The following is a 23,591-nucleotide window of genomic DNA, read 5'->3' as shown; positions in this document are numbered from 1 at the left end:
CCGAACTGAGACTGGGAGTTGGTTCCATAGGAGAGGAGCTTGATAGCTAAAGGCTCTGCCTCCCATTCTGCTTCTGTGGACTCTAGGAACCACAAGTACACCTGCACTGTGAGAGCGAAGTGCTCTGTTAGGATGATAAGGCTCTACGAGGTCTTTAAGATACGATGGAGCCTTGTCCCCTGAGTCCCTTATCATGTCACTGTTGCCACGGTGACACTATGTTCCTGTCACAGCTGTGGAACAGTGACTAGTCATCCTAAACCTCATTTCTACCCAAAGCAAACATCTCTTTTCCCTCTCCTCCTGTTCCGCTTCCTCTCCCGTGTGTTTATCTCTTCTGCAGCCTCTATCACTCACTCCATCTCCCTCTCCCACCTCCCCCTCCTCCTTCTGTTTGATCTCTCAATGCCAGATCATACACTGGTCAACTGACAAAAAAGATAGATGCAGCCATACAGTGTCACTTCCATGCTTCTCTCCACACCATGGGTGACAACAATCTGATTACCTCTGTGCCACATCACACCCTCTGTCTGTGGTCTGTTTGACTCCCTAAAGTATTTGGATCATGAGTGTGTGGTGGCTCCTCAGGGTGGCTGCAAATGAGTCAAGACAATGATTGTATTTCTATTTCCTAGTCTTATTAAACAGCAGGACACAATTTAAAGATCTACATAGAAACACCAATGTTGAAATGTCACATTATTATGCAGGATCCATTAGGGACAATAAGTCACAGACAGGAAAACTAGGGGCTGTATGACCTCTACAGGCTGTGCAATCACACAGCTACACAATCTCCTCTCTGCTCAAAGGAATGTGACACACTTTGGAAGAGAGAAAGAGAAACTGTCAGAGGACACAGTGAGAGGCTTCAGAGTTTAGTGTGCAAAGGATTCAAATGTTCGCCTGCATGCATTTTGTAAACAGACTGTAGATGAAGGAAAGGTAAATGAACTTGTATATGCTTTTCTATGCACTGAAGCACACTCAAAGCACTTTCACACAAGCCATTCTCCCATTCACACAAGCACCGGGAGCAAAGTGGGGGTTGGTGTCTTGCTCAAGGACACTTTGACACACAGACTGGAGAAGCTGAGAATCAAACCACTGACCCTAGGAGACAACCTGATCTACCTCCTGAGCCACAGCTGCCCCTTTTGCTCGCTTCTATTTTACGATTTCCCAGATGCGTTCCTCATGACTCATCTACCTGGCCTGAGGACGTCTTTGATTGCCAGACATTTCCACTCTCATACAAACATACTCAGAAATGCAAAAGATAATGTGCACATCAAAAACATGCACATATTTATCACCAGTCAAAACTCACACCCATACACATGAGGAGACGCACACATTATCATCATCATCACTGCCCTTAGGGGTAAACACCTTCACTGTTCCTGCACTTCCTCCTTGCCATGAAGACAATGAATGATTTGCTGGATGGAGATGGGAGATTGGCCATCTGTCTCTCCTGCCACAAAGCCCACTGACCTAACACTGTAGGTCAGGTAACAGTAACAGCATCCAACAGACAAAGTCGTGTTTCAGATCACATGTAGCTACTGGCTGACAAGATGCCACTACAGAGGTGCTATCTCACTTTCAAATTGTCATATTAATGCTGTAATATGCAGAAAGGATTCTACTCTTTAAACACAGTTTCTGTCAACAAAAAATAACTAGGAATATCTGTTACTTGCAGAAAATATAGTAATTGAAATAAGTAATCTTTTTTTTTTTAAATGTACCCCACTTACAATGGCTAACTTAAAGGTATTGTATAGATACAACATGTGCTGTCCATAAATATTCGTAGCAACAACAGAATGCACGCACATACTAAGCAATAGCTTAGATTAGATACATTTGTTTCTACTGTGCATTGTAAATGTTTAAATGACATCTCATGCTCTTCCAAGTTTCACATCAGCTACAGTAAGAAATGACACCTACTCCTATTGCTCCTGCCTCATCAGTATGGTGGAATAGACCAGTTGTTCATTAGCTGCAGCCCTGCTTTCTCTCACTTCCCTAATGATTACTCTGCACTGCGCATGTACAATCTGTATGTGTGTTTGCGTGTGTGTGCATGTATGTGCACCTGTGTGTATGGTTTATGTGTGTTGAGAGCTGACAACTTTAATTCCTGTTCTCAGACGGTGATTACAATGCACAGACTCAGTTGCCAACGGCTCACATCACACAACATTAAAGCAACCAGACATTACAGGACAGCAAGCTGACGCTGGTCTCCTTGATCCCAGTGCGATCACCCACAAGCCCCCTGTGCTTCATCTGCTGTTCCAAGCTTTGACTCTCAGATGAAAAACCAAATCAAGACAAATGGTCTGTCGAGGCTGATGTATGCAAGACATTCTCTTAAAAGACTGGTCTGCAATCAGCATACAGATGATGACGACAGATGTTTTTAGCAACATCCCCTGTTGATGATAGCGTTATCGAATCACCAGCATGGACAGACACAGCAGCCGTGCTACCGCACACAAACGCAGGCACCTGGCCATGGCAACAGACATAGCTCATACGCATGGAGTGACAGGTGGAAATATAAACCTTCCCTGTTGACGACATAATGACGATCAAAATGTGTTGCCTGTCTGCTTCATAGATGTAAATATAGACTCGGTGGTTTTGAGATATACTGCCACTAACTCCATTAAAAGCAGTTTAAGAATTATCTTATAGGGTCTATACAAGTTTTATGTTTAGTGTATGTTGTCACAGCTGTTAGTTGGTAACACCGTTAGTTCTACTGTCAGCTCTGAGTCATAAGGTGATTCTGTACATACTGGTAGCCAAAAAGGCTGTTTGGCCTCTTATTTCTCTGTACTCTGTGTAATGAAGGAAACACAGAACACAAGTTCACCCACTGCCAAGGTGCGTAGATGAGGGTAAAGAGGTAAAAGGTGTGTCTATTAATTGACACAGGTGACACTGCACTTGATAAACATGCAGGAAAATAATTTTTTTATATATCTGTACTAATTAATGGCTTTATGTTATATGCTCTTAACAGACCCTGACTACAAGGCTACAAGCTGAAACATGTTGGTCTTAACATTAAAGTTGTTCTATACACTGTAAATGCTACTGTATGTAATGACGCAGAGGTGTCTCGCTATCTATAGTCATCAACTGATTCTGCAGTAACACACTCACGCGTTTGCTTTAAACAAGACACTGCTGACCTGTCATGCTTGATAATAAAATTAACTCCCCAGATGAGTCAGTCAAAATTTTGGCTGACTGTACAACACTGTTAATACACACAGGGAATGGCTTCGGAGTTAATGATCAGGAGTTCTGTGAACTACCATGTATGGAGCTCACCAAGAGGTCTTAATTCAATGCATTAAATGCAATGCAATACACAAATAAATTCACTAAATCACACTAATTAATCCATTATTTACAGAGTGTGATCATTTTTAATGTTAAAGTCAGACAGTACTTTGTAGCAGGAGCATGATGGATGTAATACAGAACATGACCTTAGCACTGACCTGCCAACATAATGTACTGCATACAGAAAATATTTTCAAAATGGTTCATGCATAATTGCACTGTGCTGGGCCTTAGTGCCTAAAGCTTGACAGCACATGTGCAACCACACATGACTTCTGTGCCTTAAGTCTTTAATGGGTAGTGGCAAAACAATGGCATCTAAGGGAAGTTGACATGTTTGCCTAGTTTTATAAACTGATCTTCTCAAGCACATGGAGAATGATAAGAGATTTTAGGGCAAGATACACTATCACCAACAGCTTTCAAAAATATATTTTTACTCCATAGTAGCTACAAATTCAACATTCAGCATGACAGAAAACACATCTCTAATTTGCTCACTTTGACACATTAGCCTCTAACTGTCACAAATTATTTAAAGGTGCAGTGTGCAGGATCTAGAAGGATTTATTAGCAGATTTTGCCTACAGTATGCATAATTATGTTTTCATTAATGTGTAATCACCAGAAAATAAGAACTGTTGCTTTTGTAAGCTCAGAATGAGACTTTTACAGTGTATCTACATAGGAGCAGGTCCCCTATCATGGAGGCCACCATGTTTTTTTTTTTTTTACAATAGCCCAGAACTGACAAACCATACACCGGAGCATGAATTTTGCGTTTTCATGGTGAAGTAGCAGCTTGGATTTGGAGGTGCTTGGAAAATGAAGTCGTAATGTCAGAAACCAGAGTTTTGTGAGTTTAAGAACTATAATTTGAAGAAATGTAGGGTCACGGTTAAACTTTAACACAAGAAAAAGGAAGACTGTGACTCCCCATCGTCAAAGAAACAAAGACATGAAGAAACGGGATAGGCGAGGGCACAAGATGAGGATAAACACTGATGCGGCCTTTCGCAGATGGAAATCCTTGATGAGGAATGCATATTTCCAGAATGTTGCCAAAGTTGCCTGTTTTCTGCTGGACAGTAACTTGGCCTAACAAGTAAACTTCACCTAGATGCAAGTTTTTGTTTGATAGCTTCAGCTAGAACATGGCACTGTGGTCAAGTGAGCTGCTGCTAGCTTTTGCTCGGTCACATTGGCCACACTTGTTTTTTCGAGTGTGCTGTTTGTCCTACATTTACAGGAACCACTGTGATATGGCTGTGAGGGCTGTTTAACACGATGTACTGTATGAGAGCGTTGCTAAACACTGCAGTCTGAAACTTCCCTGCTAGATGTCACTAAATCACACACTGCACCTTTAATTGTTTGCTTTATTCATTATTCCCTGCATTGTCAACTTGTGTATGGCATCCATTTCTTCTGCTTTGCACCAAAAACACGTACACCATCCCTTATTTGACTCCAAATATGTTATGGTTAGTCCCCCTCACCAGGAGGGTGAGGGAGAACTGAGGTAGGACTCAAGACTGCTGACCCAGGTGCTAGTAAAAAAGGGGGTTTAATGGGGGCCTCACAAAAAGGAACAGAGTCAATGAATACATACAACCAGGGCTGGGAAAAGACGGCTGAGGAGACCAGGACGACCAGGGGAGTAGACAGGCTAACGACAGGAACCAGGAGAGTAGGAGGATCAGGACGGACAGATGATAGACAAACTAACCAGGAGGACTGGCGAACGAAAAGGAAATCCACAGCACAGGAACTGTCAGCGTGGACGTCTAGAGACGTATAACACAAAACATGTAACCAACGCACAAAATGAGATCCACAGCACAGGAACTGTCAGACACATACCACAAATAACGGTATATCCAGGTATGTCGGTATAAGTTCTGTTAATGCTCCAGCGATGACGGATAAGGTAAAATAAGGTAGGGAAGTCATTACAGTAACGCACCTCAGCTGTGCGTGACAAACCACGAGTCACTAATTGTAGCAAGTGACACAGCTGAGGTGCTGATCCCAAAAAAAGCGCGAGCAGGAGAGAGAAAGGCAAAAGAGAGGCAGGTCGCGCCGAGCGGGCCTGACAAAATAATACCATGACAAAATGGTATTACCAAAAACATAATTTGCATGAAGTCACTGTTTATTGTTCATACTTTATTCCGCTTAAATTTGTTTTGTTTGTGTGCTTGACCAACTGTGAAGAAGTAACAGTTAACCATGTCCCAAGTGCACGTGGCTTTTCTAGGTCAAACACTAGCTCTCAAAATTGACTGATATCCATTCTATACCCATAACACTCACTGAAACAACACAGGCAAAAGTATTTCTGTGCATGTCATTTTTTACTTTCTTTAAGGGCTTGCCATGGACCCAAGTCACATAAATGACAAATTACAAGCATTACCAATTCAATGAAGCCATTCATCAAACAGCAAGCAAAAATGATTCATCACAAACACTGTAATTGTATGTGCGTATTTCTTATACAAAGGTTGGATATGCCATTGGGTGTTTGCCATGTTTGCAGAGGCCTTCTCTTGTGGGAGGGTGATCACCATCTCTGGTCTATTTATAGTCAGTTTCTATGTCCCTGATTGAAGCTCCTGTAAAATAGGCAATTTTTCAGTCACTGCGCCAAATCACTCAGCTGTGGGTGGGTAATCACCTGTCCAGAGAAGCTGAGACGTGCCAACCTGCTATGACTGCACACAGTGCACAGCATTTAAGTGAGGACACATGTACGTGCAAATCTGTTCCTTAAAGTTATTATATGGATACAAACTAAGAAAAGCTGACCTGAGACTTTCCATTATGAACATTTCTCCGTGTATGACCATTCAAAAGGTTTTCCCTTTTTTTAAGTTAATTGCCAGCTTACTATACCCTCTGGGGAAGAACCCTAAAAATGTGAGAATGAAGAAATCACTCAGAGTTCTGCCCACATGTGGGCACATAATTCAAACCTGTCACTCTTCCCAGGGTAGTAACAGAAAGTGCTTGGCTTTTAAATCAAATGTAGCTGCAAACAACAGGCAGAAATGGCAGGCAGCAGACAAATCAGTTAGCACTTCAGATCATGACAGAGAAAATGTCATTTGTAAATGTGTTGCATGTGTACTTTCACAACTTGCTCTTTCACAACTGTCATTCTGACTTGTTAATTTGTGCAGTGAATGAGCAGCTTTATACTGGAACACTACTGTACCTGGACTTACTTTCTAAGAGGTATGCCATGTGTAATTCTTTAACTTTCCAAATGTGTGCACTGGGTGTCCTTGTTTAGTGGATGGAACCTGCACAGTCAACTGTTTATTACTGCACAAGGCAGAAAGAAGTCTTTGATATAACCACTGAAGCTGTATGTCACCAAACCATGGTGAAAAAAAATGCAGCTTTATTTTATTGTTTTACCAAACTGCCAAGCATTTAAGTACTGTACTTAACTATAATTTTGAGGTATCTGTACTTGAGTATTCTCATTTTCTGCTACTTCATACTTTGACTTCACTACATTTTAGACAAAAATAGTGTACTTTTTTACTCATTACTTTGATTTACTTCTCAGACTGAGATTAATAAAACAACACACAGTTTAATTATCAAACGTTAGTGCTCCCTAGTGGAAAATTCACAAGCTACCCAGTATTATGTAAGGTACTTCAAATTACAAACAGACGGTACAAGGTTTAGCTCCACCTTTACCAGCTGCAAAATTAAATGTGATATATACAACATTAATAATAATTATAGTCCAATAATATGATATACATTAATGTGAATTGTGCCAATCTGCATAAGCAGGGTATATACAGCAATCCTTAAGTTAAATTTAATACCTTTTAATACCTTTTTTTACTACCTTCGGATTTTTTTTAAAACCATCGTTTTGAGTGCAAAACAGAGTATTTTTACACCGTGGTATTGATACTTTTACTTAAGTAAATGATCTAAATACTTCTTCCAGCACTGCTGCTAAGCACAGGCAGGTTATAAAAGGCATGCAGTTCAACATGATCACCCTGGCAGCACAGTTCTGTGGTTGATGAGAATCAGCACACGGTACTGAACAGTGTGTACTTGGCTCATTAAAACTAAATAGGGGTTGTTGTTTTTTTTTACCAGCAGTTACAGTATATGTCTGGAAATGGTCAGATGTCAAAAAGTCTACCCATAAAGGCTGAGAACAGCTCATGATGAAAGGAGACACACAGTGTTCACAGCAACATATTGAAACAGTCGCTGCCTTCAACTTGGACCTATTTCACTTTTGACGTTGGAACTCCTCTTGTTCCCTTTTTAAGACAGGCACATATTTAGTGGTTGTTTCTGCATTAAAACATCATGTTTAAGAGCGACAGAATAGCAGATGTCACATTGCTGCCACACTGTGCCAAATTATTTTGATTCTCAATCTAGAGAACATGAAATCTCTTGTTATGTTTCTCTTAACAATCCAACAAAGTTACTTTCTCAGGTGAAAATTAGGCCTTGCATTCGAGGAATCATGTTTCATTTTATATTAGCAACATCTAATTCTTTTGTGCTGAGGCACTGAGTAACAGATGTTTGCAGATTTGTCAGTATTTGTCAGTACAACTGGGCTGAAATTTAAATTATGCATGAACACCAATCTTGCAAGATGTCCCCTGCTGTGCAAGGTAACTAGAAATCTCTACAAACTACAGTACCAGATATTCATAAAACTGAAAACCTTCATGCTGTATATGCAAATTGGTAAGTTTTAGTATTCTCAGGTAAATGATTATAAATCTCAACCTGAACTTGAGTTAGTCTTTGCACATAATTTACATATGCACCTTACCTGTTTGAGCTTCTTCAAGTCTTCATCCAGTTCCAGATTATCCAAGATAACAGCTACAAAAAGGCTGAGCAGGATCTAAAACCCAACAAGAGAAAGAACATATTATTTGTGAACACACTGCAATATGTTAATCTCACTATTACCATCATAATAAACGTACATAGTCTGCTTAGTAACTGTACTGCATTTGTTGCCTGTTCAGTCCTGGAAGACATCCTACCTGTCTGGGGTGAAGTGTAAGTCATTCAGGGACTGTGTGTGCTCTAAAGTCTCTGTGTCAGAAGGCCAAGCACTGAAATGTCAGCAGTTCTTATGCCTGCAGGTCTGATTAATTGTGATTAGCTGTATCATTTGAGAGAACAGTGAAGGGGCAGGGGCACTAACTGAATGCATTAAGAAAAAAAAATACATGTATCCTTTCATCACTTATTTTTGCCAGGCTGCTTTTGCTGACAAAATAACAGAATACAAGTTTGAATAGAATATTGCAGCAAATAAACAGCATACTAACAACAGTGTCTTATTCAACTTCTACAATTGAAGCAGCACAGTGAGTTCCTCACCAAGGTAGCAAACAGATGGTAGAGGATGAAGTAAATGGCTACAACTGGAGCCCACATATGACCTACAGCCACCAGAGTCTGGTCCATGACATCTACCCAGCCCTCCTGGGTTAAGATCTGGAACATGGACATGAACGCCTGCAGGGTGGAAGAACAAGATAAGAGAAAGTGAGAGAGGCAAAGGTCCAGAGAGGGCCACGGAGTCCACAAGTGGAAGTGCGGAGAGAGGGAAAGAAAGACAGAGAGAGGGAAGAAATTACACCGAGAAACATACAGATTTGACATTTGAATAATGCTTTTTCGCAGGAGAGAAAATATCACACAGCTGATGCGCGTATCCCCTTCTGACTACCCTGTCCTTCAGACTGTAAGATTTTTAAACATAAACCTGGGAGAGTTCTGGGGAAGCAAGTCGACAGCTGCCCTCTCATCTACTTTCCAGAGGTCAGATGAAGGAGTAGGGAACAGCCATCTGTGCACATGGTGGCCCCTGGAGTCAAATGGCACGACGGCACATCCTCCAGCATCTCACCTTACACTTTTACACCTCACAGTTAGGCCCCTCCCTCGCAATGCTCCCCACCCAATGCCATGTCCCAGTCACTGCAGATAAAGATAAACCAGGCCACAGGTCAGTCCATAAAGGAGACGTCCGAACTGTGACGTGTGCGTGTACGGAAAAAGGAAGAGAGAATGAAAGAGTGAGGGGTAACCCAGCATACAAGTGGCATCTGTTTATGAGCAACTCTTCATGTCCCACTGTGCCTGGGATCAGTAAAATGTTGACAGGGAGAAAAAATGAGAAGGGAATGATGTGGCTAATGAGAGAGAAAGAATCTCATGAGCACTTCAAATCAAAGGAGGTGCCACATCTGTCGACCCATCATGCAACCCATCATCAACATCTGCAAGCTTCCCAGTGCTTGTCAGAGGTGTCCTTCTGGAACCGCCCCCATCAATTTCTATTCTTTTATTTGGTGCATTTTACAGTGGTGTGAAAAAGTATTTGCCCCCTTACTGATTTCTTATCTTTTTGCATGTTTGTCACACTGTAATGTTTCAGATCATCAAACAAATTTAAATATTAGTCAAAGATAACACAAGTAAACACATCATGCAGTTTTTAAATGAAGGTTTTTATTATTAAGGGAAAACAAAATCCAAAACTACAAAACCCTGTGTGAATAAGTGTTTGCCCCCTAAACCTAATAACTGGTTGGGCCACCCTTAGCAGCAACAACTGCAATCAAGCGTTTTCGATAACTTGCCATGAGTCTTCCACAGCGCTGTGGAGGAATTTTGGCCCACTCATCTTGGCAGAATTGTTGTAAGTCAGCCACATTGGAAGGTTTTCGGGCATGAACTGCCTTTTTAAGGTCATGCCACAGCATCTCAATTGGATTCAGGTCAGGACTTTGACTAGGCTATGCTACTTGTACCTTGGAATTTATATTACATTTCACGTTTTCCTGAGAACAAATCATTTAAACATTAGGGCATTTTCATACCAGATGTGTTAGGATCACTTTAGTCAAACTTCAGAAGGTTTGCTGATTTCTTTTGCTTTGTTAAACTACTCAAAACGAGGTGACTTTTATTAATTATAGTAAAATACTCTAGACCATCATGATTAGCAAACGGTAACTGGTTAAAACGGAATTTGTTTAGACACTTGTAGGCAGATTTCTAAGAATCTGCTCAAAAGACCAGCAAGTTAGGAGGATTTTTTTTATATATAAGCTATGACTCTTTTGGGCACAATTAAGGTGAAAAAGAAAACTTAAACCACTTTTGTTTTTTAAATATGTCATATAAAGTATTCAGTTCACCTTCTCGGTGATGAGGTGAGTGTGAGAGGTTTTTTACCCTGGGGAATGTGGTGAAACGGTCCAGCTCTTCCACAAAGCAGAACATCTGTAGGCTGATGGCTGACATGACGATGAGGAGGCTGGCTGTGAAGACAACCAGGCTGCCTAGCTTTTTACCTGGACCAAATATCTTATACACAAAGTCCTCCAGTGCTGGGGAAATCTTAATCAAACGTACCACACGTAGCACCTGAGCAAAAGAAATATGAAACAAAAAAGAAATACGTAACATACATGTCTATTGTAAAGTTGCTGTTTGTGTGGCCAGTGTTAGCATGTGTAATTATTTTTAAAACGCCATTTTAAACACAGTTAAAATAAATATCATAGTTATAAAAGCAAACATAGAATCACATTGGTAATATTGATTTTAAATAAGAAAGCACTGGTCGTGGCCCAGTGATAAAGCTGCAGTGACACTGTGATATGTCAGTGGCCTTAGTCCCAAAATTGCTTGTGGTGACAAAAACCCCTTAAAGGTAATGCATCTTGGCCAAGCTTTGATCTGGGATCCAGAGAGCGGCTATCGATCGAGCCTCGCCTAGTGATGCCCCTGGCCATAGTTGTTTCTTTGGAGTCGAGTTCCCATGATATCCACCAAAATAAAGGAGAAAAACCTTCAACTGGGCACCTACAGTTAACAAATACAGTAATAACACTCACAGCATGATGACAGATGGAAAGGGAAGACATCACCTTTTACTCCTGGCAGACCATGACGACCGCTATCCATTTTATAACAGATCCAATCTCTAAAGCTTAGAGCAAACTCTGAGAGGGTAAGCTCACAGAGGATACAGGGTCATAACAGCAGCTTTATCTTCCTTTTTTGACCCAACTAAAGCCAACAAAACACTGAGGAGCTGAAATGGATGCTACTGATAGAATAAAGATGGAAAAATGACTCTGACATCCCTGTTGAATATGTGCAGCCGCTTGCCAGCATGCTGTGTCTGACCCACAGAGTCTCCTCTTATGTTCTTTCTAGACAGGGAACAGGGTGTCAAAGCATAATCTCCAATCTGTGTATAAAATGCACTCAGTTGGCAGTTTATTAGGTACATATAATGCAGTCTAACACAGCGGCCCTGCAATAAATCCTCCCTTTATGTTCAGTTTTGGTTGAAACAGTTTTATAGAGCTGTTGATTCAACTGTTTGGTCATTTTGGAAGATGGTGTTGTTAAGTTGCATTGCATTATAGTGAGTGGGATTTCCATTACTTTGTCCAATAAATACTGTAACAGATTACTGTGATAATTTACTTTTACCAGAGGTTATCCCAACTACAGTTTGAGTTGAATGACAGGATGTTATTGCATGGTTGTATCAAAACCAAGTTTATTTCTCTCAGAGATTATTGTGTGTCTGCTCCCAGCAATTAACAATAAACAACAATAAAGAACGACTTTCCAGCTGTGTTGCATACAGTATGTGTGTATGGTTGCAGCCTCTTGCAAGACAAAGCAGTGCTTAACACGTAATTAAATTGCATAATGTGTCACATTGTCACTGCCACAGATATCCAGTCCAGCATTTTAAACCCATATTGGCCAGGCACCAATAGCCAGGATCGGATCAGTGCCTCCCTACCAGAAGTGGTATAATTTGCGGCCTCTCTGAATGAATGAATTGACTGAACTGCTAAATCACACTGCTACTGAAGTCATTGCAATTCTTAATACACAGAGAGGACGTGTCTGGGTGGGTTCCATTGGCTGAAATCATTCTGCCAAGTGTATGAGTGACAAAGTTGTTGAGCTCTGTTTGGAGATCTAAAGCATGTAACATTTTATCCAGACTGAAATGCAGTCAGTAACGTTAACCCTAAGCAGTGGTCAGATAAAACTAAACTAAAAATAAACTTAAAATGATAAAACAACTATTAACAGTTATCGTGCCTACATCTGAGCATGTTTCCGGTTTGAATTTATGGAGATGAATATATCATTTGGACAAAGCCAAATAGGGTCAATCATTTTTGTCTCTGACACTTCTTGTGGGGCGGCTGCGGCTCAGGAGGTGGAACCGATTGTCTCCTAACCATAGGGTTGGCTGTTGCATCCTCTGCTATTCTAGTAGAAGTGTCCTTGAGCAAAACACTGTAGCCCAAGTTGCCCCCAGTGATACTGTATCATCGATGTGTGAATGTGTGTGTGTGAGTGGGTATAAGGGAGTGTAAGAGTAAAGCACTTTGAGTGTGCTTCTTTGCACAGAAAAGCACTATATAAGATACTTTACTTTTGCTGATACTTCATACTGTAGGCATTACTTGGATACAAAATACAGTCATAGCATTTTCTAATATAAAAAGGCAGGTAAACTGCAAAAAGCAACTACACCTGAACATAAGACTAGATACAAAAACAAATGTATTTTCAAACTGATTACCATTTTTATTTGAAGGAGCCAATACTGATTCTTAAAATCCCAGGATTGATGTTTGTATTTGCATCTTTTCTCATTAAACATGTACATCTGTGCTAAATGTTATGTGAAGGCAGTGCGGTTCAGTCAGGGTAGCATGATGTGTAAAATGTACACTTTGAAACAAAGTTGCTACCATGTCTACAAAAAATTAGCTAATAGAGATGATGAATAGGCCACAACACAGTGCTGTATAGAAAATGTTTCCAATTGTAATCACAGCTGTAACACTGGAAATTAAAACTGCCATTCTGTTTTTTCTTTAAAACCTTAAACATGCTGTAGCTTGTGAATGCAATGCTGTTCTGCAAACAAGAGAATAATAGAGCCCCTCACAAGCACATGAAGGAAACAAGTCAGGAATACAAACTTCTCCAAATTGCTTTACCACTGAAAATTAAGGTATTATCTACTAAGAAAAGGCATCGAGACATACTGTAGGCCTTTTTTCAGAAACAGACACCCAAGCTGAAGCAAGTTTCATGTGTCTTTAAGTTAATTTTCATACTTTACCGAAATAGCTGCCTAGAAGGAAGAAAACAAATCTAATAAAAACAGTATTGTATACTTTGGAAAAAAATGTATGGCATTAATATTCAGAATGCAGCGACCCTTATTTTCAGTTGACTGCTACAGTATATGAGTTGCATGTGTTTGCTTCAGTGTAAGTCTTGGATGTGCAGATGACAGTTGTTGAGTCAGATGGGATATGGCCAAGGTTCATTAAAGGCATATGAAAAAGCCTTTTCCTATTGATTATACACAAATATTTACATTGGATACATTATACTACCTACAGCAGGGCCATGGGGTTCAAATTTGGATATGCAGTAGTGCAGTATATACTGTAAATGCTCTCTTCATGAAAGATGGTGCTACAAGGTACTGTTGTTGCATTGGTCATTATAAACAGATGATTTCTATTTCTACCCTTGGATAAAAACTGGGAGATGAAAAAAAAATGTCCACACTTTGGAGAATGTTAAATCACACACAAACATACAGTGTTGACCACCACTGCTGGATATACTGTATCTCTATTGAGGCCAAAAGAATCATACTGTACATTATTACTTCTAGCTAAAGAAGATTACTTCTATCTTTATTGTTATGAGATAAGAACTTTCATAGCTCTCTGCCTCACAAACAGAGACTGAGAAGTGCACACTGAGGCTCAGATGTATAATATTAAAACCACCATGGTACAACTTATTTCACTGAACACATCAAGCCTACATTTCCACGCCAAAAACATGTCATGACTGAAAAACGCAACTGTTAAACTAAGAAATCTATTCAGCAAATTTCTGTTATCTGGTGACAGCATACAGTATTTAAAGCATTTTGAATGAATAGGGAAGAGGTTTTAACCCAGAAGAGTGATATGATTGTGTTGTACTTATTAATGCATGGTCACAGGAAATAAATGTTGCAAAATAAATGATGGCTTTTGTTCTTCAAATGTGAATGATTCTGTTTTTATATTCAGAATATAATGGGATTTATGTATGTTTTTGCAAGCGCATAAACATACATACATACTGCCTGTGTTTCCAGACCTGAAAGTAGGTGAACTGGGAGTGGTAGAGGTCAGGGTAGATGTGCAGTGTGGTGCCCACCACCAGCAGAGATTCAAACTTATGCAGAGAGGAGCTGATGTAACCAGTGAAGCCGAGGCACCAGATCTTCAGAAGAGCTTCAAGGTCAAATAAGACAGTAAAAGCAACCTGGAGAAGAAAACAGAACAGATTGGTAGCATGAACACAAATCTCTCAGCACAGAGGTACAGTATAGTACTGTACAGGTAACCTGTTCTTTTCATAACATTCACATTTATTTGACAGATATAATTGTGTGGATGCTGAGTAAGCAGCATCCACACTATGTTATTACTTCTTCCTTTGCACATTATTTAGTGTAGTAATAAGTGTTTATAAGAAACCATGTAATTTCAGAGATTACACAGTCCAGCGGTCATATCTTTAAATCCACCCACTACTGTAACAACATTAAAATCCTGCTTACACGTTAATGATTCACTAATAAAAGTCAAGTCATATATTTAATAAAACAGTCTGAAACACTCTGAAAGGAGCCACTCTGCATAATGAGTACTTTCCCATGCACTATGTAAGTAACATTCACTGATAATACATTTGTACTGTTACTTAACTAGAGCCTCTTATCTTGGTTTGAGTTTGGAGTTTACAAAACTTCAACAGAATGTTAGATACTGTCAGAGGTTTGAAAGACTCGAACGTTTGCTAGTCAGGGATGGTTCAATCTAACATACTGTAGTTGCCTTATGGGATATATAGGAGTTTGTGTTTCTGGAGCTTTAACATAAACAACAGGATATCTGTTTATGTCGCATTGCTTCTGCCCATTCTGTTTTAAACCTGCAGTTGTCCAGCTTTATGTACATGCAATAATAATGTAAATCACTGGAGGACTCCAGGTTTCTTGCACTACTGTCTTAAGCAGGGGAAAACACAATAAGATTGAGTGAATAAAATTGGCACCACACCAATAAAACATGTATTTCTCCATTTAACTCTAAATCCAGTCTCTCAGTTTCCTACATTCCCTTCACAGCCTGTTCACATTGGAACAAATCTGCAGATCGATGGCTGTATATGATATTGGTGGAGGGAGAGAGAGAAGATAATGCCCTGTGGGGATTTCTCTTTCCTTATCTCCTCCATCCAGCTGTAGGTTATATAGAGGTATGAAGGGGGTGGGGGAGGCGGGCACACTCCCCAACATCTTTGTTGGTGCTTTACCACCTGCATACTGATAACAGAAAAGCTGTTTGTGTGTGTTTTATAATGATAAAATAAAATGAAAACAAATTACTAAAATTGATGAATAAATAAATACAAATAAAATACAGTACACTGTACGGTACTTATCATCAAGCCAGACAACGGAGGAACTGGTAGACATATCCTAAAATCATGCATCATATGAGTGCACAGGGAAATACCATAAAGCACGTGGATTTTGCAGGATTAAATCCCTTTTAATAACACACCAAAGGATTACCACAGAGGACATTTCCAATAAAGACTTTTACTATAGAAAAATCCATGTTTGCATCTTTTAATAAACTTTTTATGTAACACAAGAATCAAAAGCATGACTGCATACTGCTGTGTTAAACTGTATTAATATTACGACAAAGTGAGCCTTTAGGGTGTACATGTGGAATTGTAAGAAAAAGCAGGGAGAAAAAAGACCTTACCTCTGCCAGGTAAAACTCATCATAATGCCTGCGGTGGTTCTCGCCTTTATAATAGTTGCTAGCAGCAACGATGACGTCCACAGCGACCATGCTCAAGATGAACATGTGGAACACAGAGGACCGCATCAGTTGCTGTGGAAAAAAGCAGTGTTCGATTGCAATCAATGTAAATTGCATAGGCAAAGCCCAAAGAAGAAGTGCATTTATCATTGAACTTGGGTTTGGATGTGAGCCATGAATACCATGAATTATAGCATTGTCTGAGATCAATCAATTCCAGTCTGATTGAAGGTTATGACTGGGACAGACAAGACTGTCACTATAGTACCACTGAGTAATAAGATACATAAGCATTTCTTGGCTCAAATCTGCTTTTCCTTCAGTGTGAGTCTGCACAGATAATATCTTCAAACAGTTCAGTGGATACCAAACAACAGCAAAAGACAAGGAAAATAACTAAAAGACTAAAAATGTTACCAACTGTTTGATTCGAGATCTGTAACATCCTTAAATGGTTTAGGAAGAGTGCACTTTTGTGTTTTACACTACAAACAAAACAAAGGTTTCAGAGAGCACAGGCTGAAAGGCAGAAGAAGTACAAAAAGAAGAAGTACGATTGTTCAGACAGAAGACCCATAGCCATACACTGTACTGTATATAAAGAGGTGAAAATAGGCAAAGATGGGCAGAGGCAGGAAATTCAAAGCAACCCGGAGCCTTTCATTGGTTGCTGGGAGAAACATCCACCCAGCCAGTAAAATGAACATGTATTCAGACAGCCACAAACAACAAGGCAATAAATGTTATTTACAGTGAGAACAGCAGTGGCACAGAATGCCTACAACATCATCATATGACTGAAATAATCATTTATTGTTTTAGATCTTAAAACAAACACACCTGCATTCTCCCCACTACATAATGTCCACTGTATGGCAGCGTACCAAGAACACAAATACATACTTGCAAACACATGGTTCATATACAGTATACAGTACAGAAATGCATAGTAACTGGAAGCATGGAAATGCAAATCAATACAAAACAAACAAAAGTCATGAAACTCAAAGGATAATTTCCTTGTGTGAACAAACAGTTCATCAACAAAACTAATACTTGCTGTTGCTACTACCCCACTCCCCCTGGCCCAATACCTCCTTACCTGGCACCCCAGAACTACCCCAGGTACAGTAGGTAGTTAAACATACTGTGTATATGATCTCATCTTCATCAAGGTAACCTCCCAGAAATCAGTGTATGTTTTAACACTATAAATACCAACAACTACACCTCAGAGAGTGAGGAAATAAGCTGCCCTCTCCTAACCATCAACAATCTTGTAGTGCAGTACTACTACTACTACTAATACATTTATCATCATCATCATCCCTCTTTAACAAATGCGACAGATAATTTAATAGCTGCCTGCCTACTGCAGCAGCCCTTAAAACTCATTAATTTAAACAAAAGAGCCCAAGTCAAAACTGAACATTTGCCAATTTAGCAGTTAATAACTTATTATTCTTCATTAACAACTACAGAACAAAGAAAAAGGATGCAAAGAATAATGACATTAAAGAACGTGATAAAAACGCTCAAAAGAGAAACAGGGTCAGACAAAATAGGCAACACCGTAACTGTGCACTCCTTTGGAGACAATAATGCAGATGTGATCACAGCCTTGAACTGGATGTATGTGGCAGAATGAACAGCTTGTGAGTGGGCTGAACCACTCACCCTAAATAAAGACTTGCATGTGAGATTGGCAATAGGACAGATTGGGAAAAAAAAAGTGAAAAATGAGAGGATGACTTCAGACAGATGAAGAGTTGTTTTTTGCAGCATTGCTGGAAGGATCAAATTTGCCGCAGGAAATTGGGACCACTGCCATCCACCCTCCTACACACAACTACACTGTACAAAGTCTTTAAAGTCTAGAAAAACCTGATCTGCAGTTGTGTTTGATGCACTGAAATCAAGCTATGATGGATTTAGTGAGGAAAAAAAAGTTGAACTTTGAACCTCTGAGTACAATACAGGAACTACTGTTTTAAGGAACTAAAAAAACCATCAACTAGAATTACCGTTTTGTGGTTGCATGCCACTGCCAAATTCACAGGTATGGGACAGAAGTGAGGTCGCTGACCTTGAACTTTGACCACCAAAATCTAATCAGTTCATCCTTGAATCTATAGTAAGTGAACATTTGTGCCAAATTTGAAGAAATTCCCTTAAGGCGTTCCTGCGATATAGAGTTCACAAGAATCATATGAAAAGACGTACAACTCAAGGACTCTGTCAGGACTGTTGTCTGACAGATCAGGGCAGAAGAAGCAGTTATTTTTACAGCAATGCAAAATCTAATGGCAGGGAGGTCAGGATGGATGCTCAGTCAGAAAGTTGTGACTTTGTTTTGTTATATTTTTGGGCTCTTAGGCTTGATGTTATAGTGAATCACAGAGAGGCACACAGGAAACAGCCAGAGAGTGTGGGAGACCTCAGACAAATGTTAGCAGTCAAATTTGAGGCATTGACATCATGCATGCAATGTGCTACCGGTGTGCTGCGCTGTAACCCGTCAGCTATGGGGTACGCAAACCATGTGTCACACACCACAGAATTGCTAACAGTTAAATACGCATGTCTATATTTCAATGGTTTTCTATTTTCCTAATAGTCTACTGTAAATACAGTTTTAGAAACCTCAGTCTCCTCTAGTTAATAAGACACACGAGGAAAAATATGTAATATTGTTCTAAAATATATTCAGGCTTTAAAAAGTAATTTACACCATGCCAAAGAAATCTGTGTTTTCCAAAGTGAATTTGTGGCCTTCCTTTCAGCCCACAAGGTAGTCCAGACTGACACAGCTTCTACCAGCTCTAGTTTTTTGTTAGAAAAGTACACATATGCCCACTCAAAGCGGTTAGACCCCCTGACTGAGATTGGACATGACAAAGCGGGTTGACATTTCCAGCAACCAGATGTTCTTCCCTCTGTGAGTGTTTTGGCTGAACAGAGTTTGTGTGTGTGTGTGTCTGCGAGGGATGGAGTGAGAGATAGAGGCAGACTGACAGAGAACAGAAAGTACACGCTTGTATGTATGAAACGGTTTATCTTCTCAAGGTCCCGACTGGAGAGTTAGCTGGAGAGCAGTGTGCAGTTGGAGATACAGTCTGCCCATCCAGTTCTGCTACACAATAACCTTTTATCCTTTCCCACATTATTTCCAGATAAACTAAAGATGTGATGCACTTCACCAGTTAATGCTTTCCATATCGTTCCCAAGCCAAAATGGTGCAGTTTGTCGATGCATCTGATGGCACTGGCACACCACAGGATGTCAAAATCAATTTAACAGTATCAATAGTGGGACAAGATGGCTCTCCCCTGCCATTTGATGCTTCTTAGCTTGTGTGTCTCTGAAATCTTTTGCCACTCGTTTGATGGATGCTATTTATTTGTGTTGCTTCTGGCTAGGTCTTTGAAACACCAGGTGCTCACTGTGCACAGGCAAAAGCATGCACACACACACATACAGACACACAATGTGTGGCAAGTAGCTACGCATTAATTTGTGTCTTTGGCATTTAGCCAAGAGAGTACTGGCATAATTCTGTCTGACAGTAAAGCCAGTTGCTACAGTAGTAGCAAAGCTTAATTTCTAATGCATGACACTACATTCATTGAAATACCGCACGTATTCAGCCCTTATTTTCTTGATTCCAACAGCGTGTACAGGATAAAAATTATGTATGCAAATAGCATCGTAGATACAAAGACACCACTTCAAGTGGCATCTAAGCTGGTATGTGGGGAAACACTCCGGGTGCGTTTTCATGGGGGAAAAAAAAGAAAAACAACTTTTAAAATAATAAGAAATAAACACCCACTTCTGTTTTCATTAAGAGTTCTAGCTTCTTGTCTGGAAACTTGTGCTCTTCATCACCAAATTTATGGCCAGTCAATTTAAACAGTGCAGAAAAGCGTCACTCTCTAAAGGCTGTCTGGTCACTGTGACATAAACTGCAGCCTCACAGAAGGGTTGAGAAAACTTTTAGCTGTGCCTCTAAGAGATGTCCAAGCCTGATCCACTGTCAGTACGCATACTGATCCTCTGGGGGAGGGGGATCTACGCATCCTACCTGAAACATTTCCAGTGGCTGCAACTATGACACAACCAAGACAGAGAGAGGCAAACTGACAGACAAGCCGCTGCTTCTTCATGCTCCATCTGTTCACTCGGAGTGCCAAGGAGGACAAATGCTCTTTCCGCTGGTAAATTAAACAAGTGTAGCACATGGCAGAATATAGCAGCATTCACACAGGAATTCTCACCAACAGACTGGCACCACCTCCTGCTACAGTTTTCTCTCTCCTGTTTACTGAGATTAAGAAGAAACTGAGCGGGATTACAGACTGCATCACTTGACTTATCTCTTCAGTTTCTGCACAGGCACTTGTTGACAACACATAAACAAACAGCAATAACCACAATTCCAACAAGTTCTTGTACAACTTCGAATAAAAAGATGTAGAGCAGGCATGCTACTGTCCAACTCAGGAGCAGTTACAGTGACTCGTGGCTAAGTTTGGTATCAACATAAAGTTATTTTGGTCTAAAGCATTTGGCTGAAGGAGTACGTGTGTAAAGTTTTGCTGGGTTGGGGATCTAACAAAGTGGGAGCCCCTTTGCTTATTACAACCCTGAGCAAGCTGACTCATCTCTCTGGTTGAAAAACAGGTCTTAATAAAACACAACGGTCTGTCTGTCTGCACCCTCCTACTCTTAATAATTTCTGCTGTGCTTTGCCACCTCTGCTGCCTTGCGATTCCCTTTACACTTCTGGTTTATTTCAGCATACCGTTGCAGTCTAGAATAATAAGCAATATGAACCATTGGTCCTGTTCTGGCTAAGTCCTCTTGCAGGTGATTTTGTTGTGTACTATATATGTATATCTACCACACCATACCCCAGTGCCATCTGTTTTTTACTGTACCCATCTTATCTTCTATTTTGTTTTCTTCTGTTTTTCTTTTCCTCTTAGGCCAGTTTTCCTTTTCTCTGTCATCTCCTTGTGATTCCACACAGGGACAAACCGCCCTTAACCTTGACTCTTTACGTCATGTTATGTCATTTGAGCTGTATCAGTATGAAGATCCAGAGGGCAATGATCGGTGGCAGGGGAACAGGAAGATTCCAGAGAAACAATGACCTTTGGCTTTGGAGACATTTCTCAAAGAGAAATTCCTTAGTTCCTTGATTTTTATTTGAAGTTAGTCTATGTTGTATTACAAATCCTTAGGGTTTTTTATTAATTCATTCATTCAATCCAAATTTCACAAATTACTAATGTGGTCTTTATAGAGTCACCTACCATATTTGCTGATAGGTTGGGTTAGCTTGGAAAAAGACTGGAAGTGGGGAAAACCTAGAAAGAATTAACATGGTTTATTGTATTTGTTTAATCTATACAAAAACATTTATTTAAAAGTTAGAAACTGCAGTTATACTGAGACATGTTAATTAGTCAGCTTAACAACAACACAATATTGATTAGACAATATTGGTAAGTTTAATGAGTTTATTTGCTTGGCTGAAGTTAAGGTGTCAAGTAAGGACACAAGATCTTATCTGTGTTACCCATGGTAATGGTGTTTTTTTTGTTTGTTTTTTTGGTTTTGGTTTTGTCACTGGCAGCAGTTATAGGGTTACTGCTCTCATAAGCAGCAATAGTCACCATGTCTGCAAACAAAAAAAGAAATGGCAAGACACCACAACAATGATAGCTTAGGATGACAAATTCTGTCAAAATCAAAATTAAGACTGCACTGAGGATTATGACTGTATGAGTAATAAAGACTGGCAAAGGAAAGCGGAGGTGCTCACTGCTTTGAGCGTTATTTGGGTTTGTAGTCCCTCAGAAAGGGAAGCTGCTGTTTCCTCTCTGGCTCCAAAAAGAGCAGGTGGTTAATCAATTATGTGTTATCTCCAATTGATGCAGCCTGCTGGACCCAGACAGACCCGCACCGACACACACGCACATGCACAAATGGACAGGCATCAACAGGCAGATCAACAGGCTGACTGTAAGACATAACAAAGGCTTGATTCAACACATACAGTATTATAAAACAGAGCCCGACAGGTATGGCTGAACTACCACCAAGACAAACACAGGCTGCCTGTCTGTAGAAAATGTCCAGCTATCAACCCTGAAACATTTTAATCAGTTGACAGGCCAATTACTCTGCAACCAGACAGAGCATAACAAAAACTCGCACTTCACTCCCTCGGATCTCGCAGATGGCTCTGCAGGCTGGATCTCCACTGCCTGTCTTCACTCTGTCTGTCTCTTCAGTTACCAATGTTCGCTTCTGATATGGGTGAAAAAGCAATAAAAAAAAATGTTGGTAAGACTTTGGAGGGAAGGTCCATCATTAATGAAATATTATGTCAACATGAGATGACATGCCTTCTCACCCCATCTATTATGACATCAAAAGATAGAAACTGATAAAAACACCTTTACCCCAACCTGTAAACACTACTTAAATTCATGTGATCACAGAGCTGGAGGTCTGTGTGGTTTGGATTAAACAGCTAGATTTGATCTTACAGTTCTGAAGCATCAGAAAGCCAAAACATTTTCAAAGAGGTTTCAAAGATTGACATGCAACAAAAAGCTGTCAGTGTGTGACTGGCAACTGAAAACGGTGGGTGACTTTTGAAATGATGCATTGTATGATGCATGTCAAAGTCACTCTCAGTACTATTCAACTTTCACACTACTTGATTATTATTTGTTGCATGCTTGACATTTTGAATGCTCAAGTAGGCAGAAATTTAGATAACAACAAAAGTACTTAAAAGTGGCACTTGTAACAAAAGTGGGACTTCATTGCCAAATACTTCTCCTCTGTAAGCCTGAAAGGTAGCTGTTTATTTTTAACTTTACAGAGACTTGCTGTTGTGTCAGCTTATGATTAATGGATTCCAGTAATTTTGGAACTGACATTACAAGCTGTGATGAAGGGAACCTTAATTTTGTACAGCAAAATTTTAAGCTTCTAGACAGTGATTATTTAATACTAAAACTAAATAAAGTTTCCTTTTGTGGGGGATATTAAACATGGCTTACTGTATGTGATGGACAATGAAGAACATCTGTGATCAAAAACTTATCTACATTATTAATATATCAGGTGAGAGAAAAAAAATTATATTATATTAATTAGCAATTAATTAGTATTATAAAGGGAATAAATCATTCTTC

At 39.9% G+C, this 23,591-nt stretch overlaps 1 protein-coding gene across 6 annotated transcripts in view; it reads right to left on the bottom strand.

Annotated features, from left to right (window-relative positions):
- nalcn (sodium leak channel, non-selective) overlaps window positions 1-23,591 on the bottom strand; it is a 78,000-nt gene that overhangs the window by 31,861 nt on the left and 22,548 nt on the right. For all 6 annotated transcript variants that reach the window (XM_020609553.1, XM_020609555.1, XM_020609557.1 and 3 more), the window contains 5 exons: window positions 16,314-16,445; window positions 14,629-14,796; window positions 10,642-10,833; window positions 8,776-8,913; window positions 8,213-8,287 (listed from right to left, as the gene is read on the bottom strand). In XM_020609553.1, coding sequence (XP_020465209.1) covers window positions 8,213-8,287; window positions 8,776-8,913; window positions 10,642-10,833; window positions 14,629-14,796; window positions 16,314-16,445 — 705 coding nt within the window. The remainder of the gene's footprint in view (window positions 1-8,212; window positions 8,288-8,775; window positions 8,914-10,641; window positions 10,834-14,628; window positions 14,797-16,313; window positions 16,446-23,591) is intronic.

The sequence above is a fragment of the Monopterus albus genome, unplaced genomic scaffold, assembly GCF_001952655.1.
Source record: "Monopterus albus unplaced genomic scaffold, M_albus_1.0 scaffold99.1, whole genome shotgun sequence".
Classification (NCBI taxonomy): domain Eukaryota; kingdom Metazoa; phylum Chordata; class Actinopteri; order Synbranchiformes; family Synbranchidae; genus Monopterus; species Monopterus albus.
The sequence above is the reverse complement of the archived record's forward strand: the minus strand, read 5'-3'. Positions and strand labels throughout refer to the sequence as shown.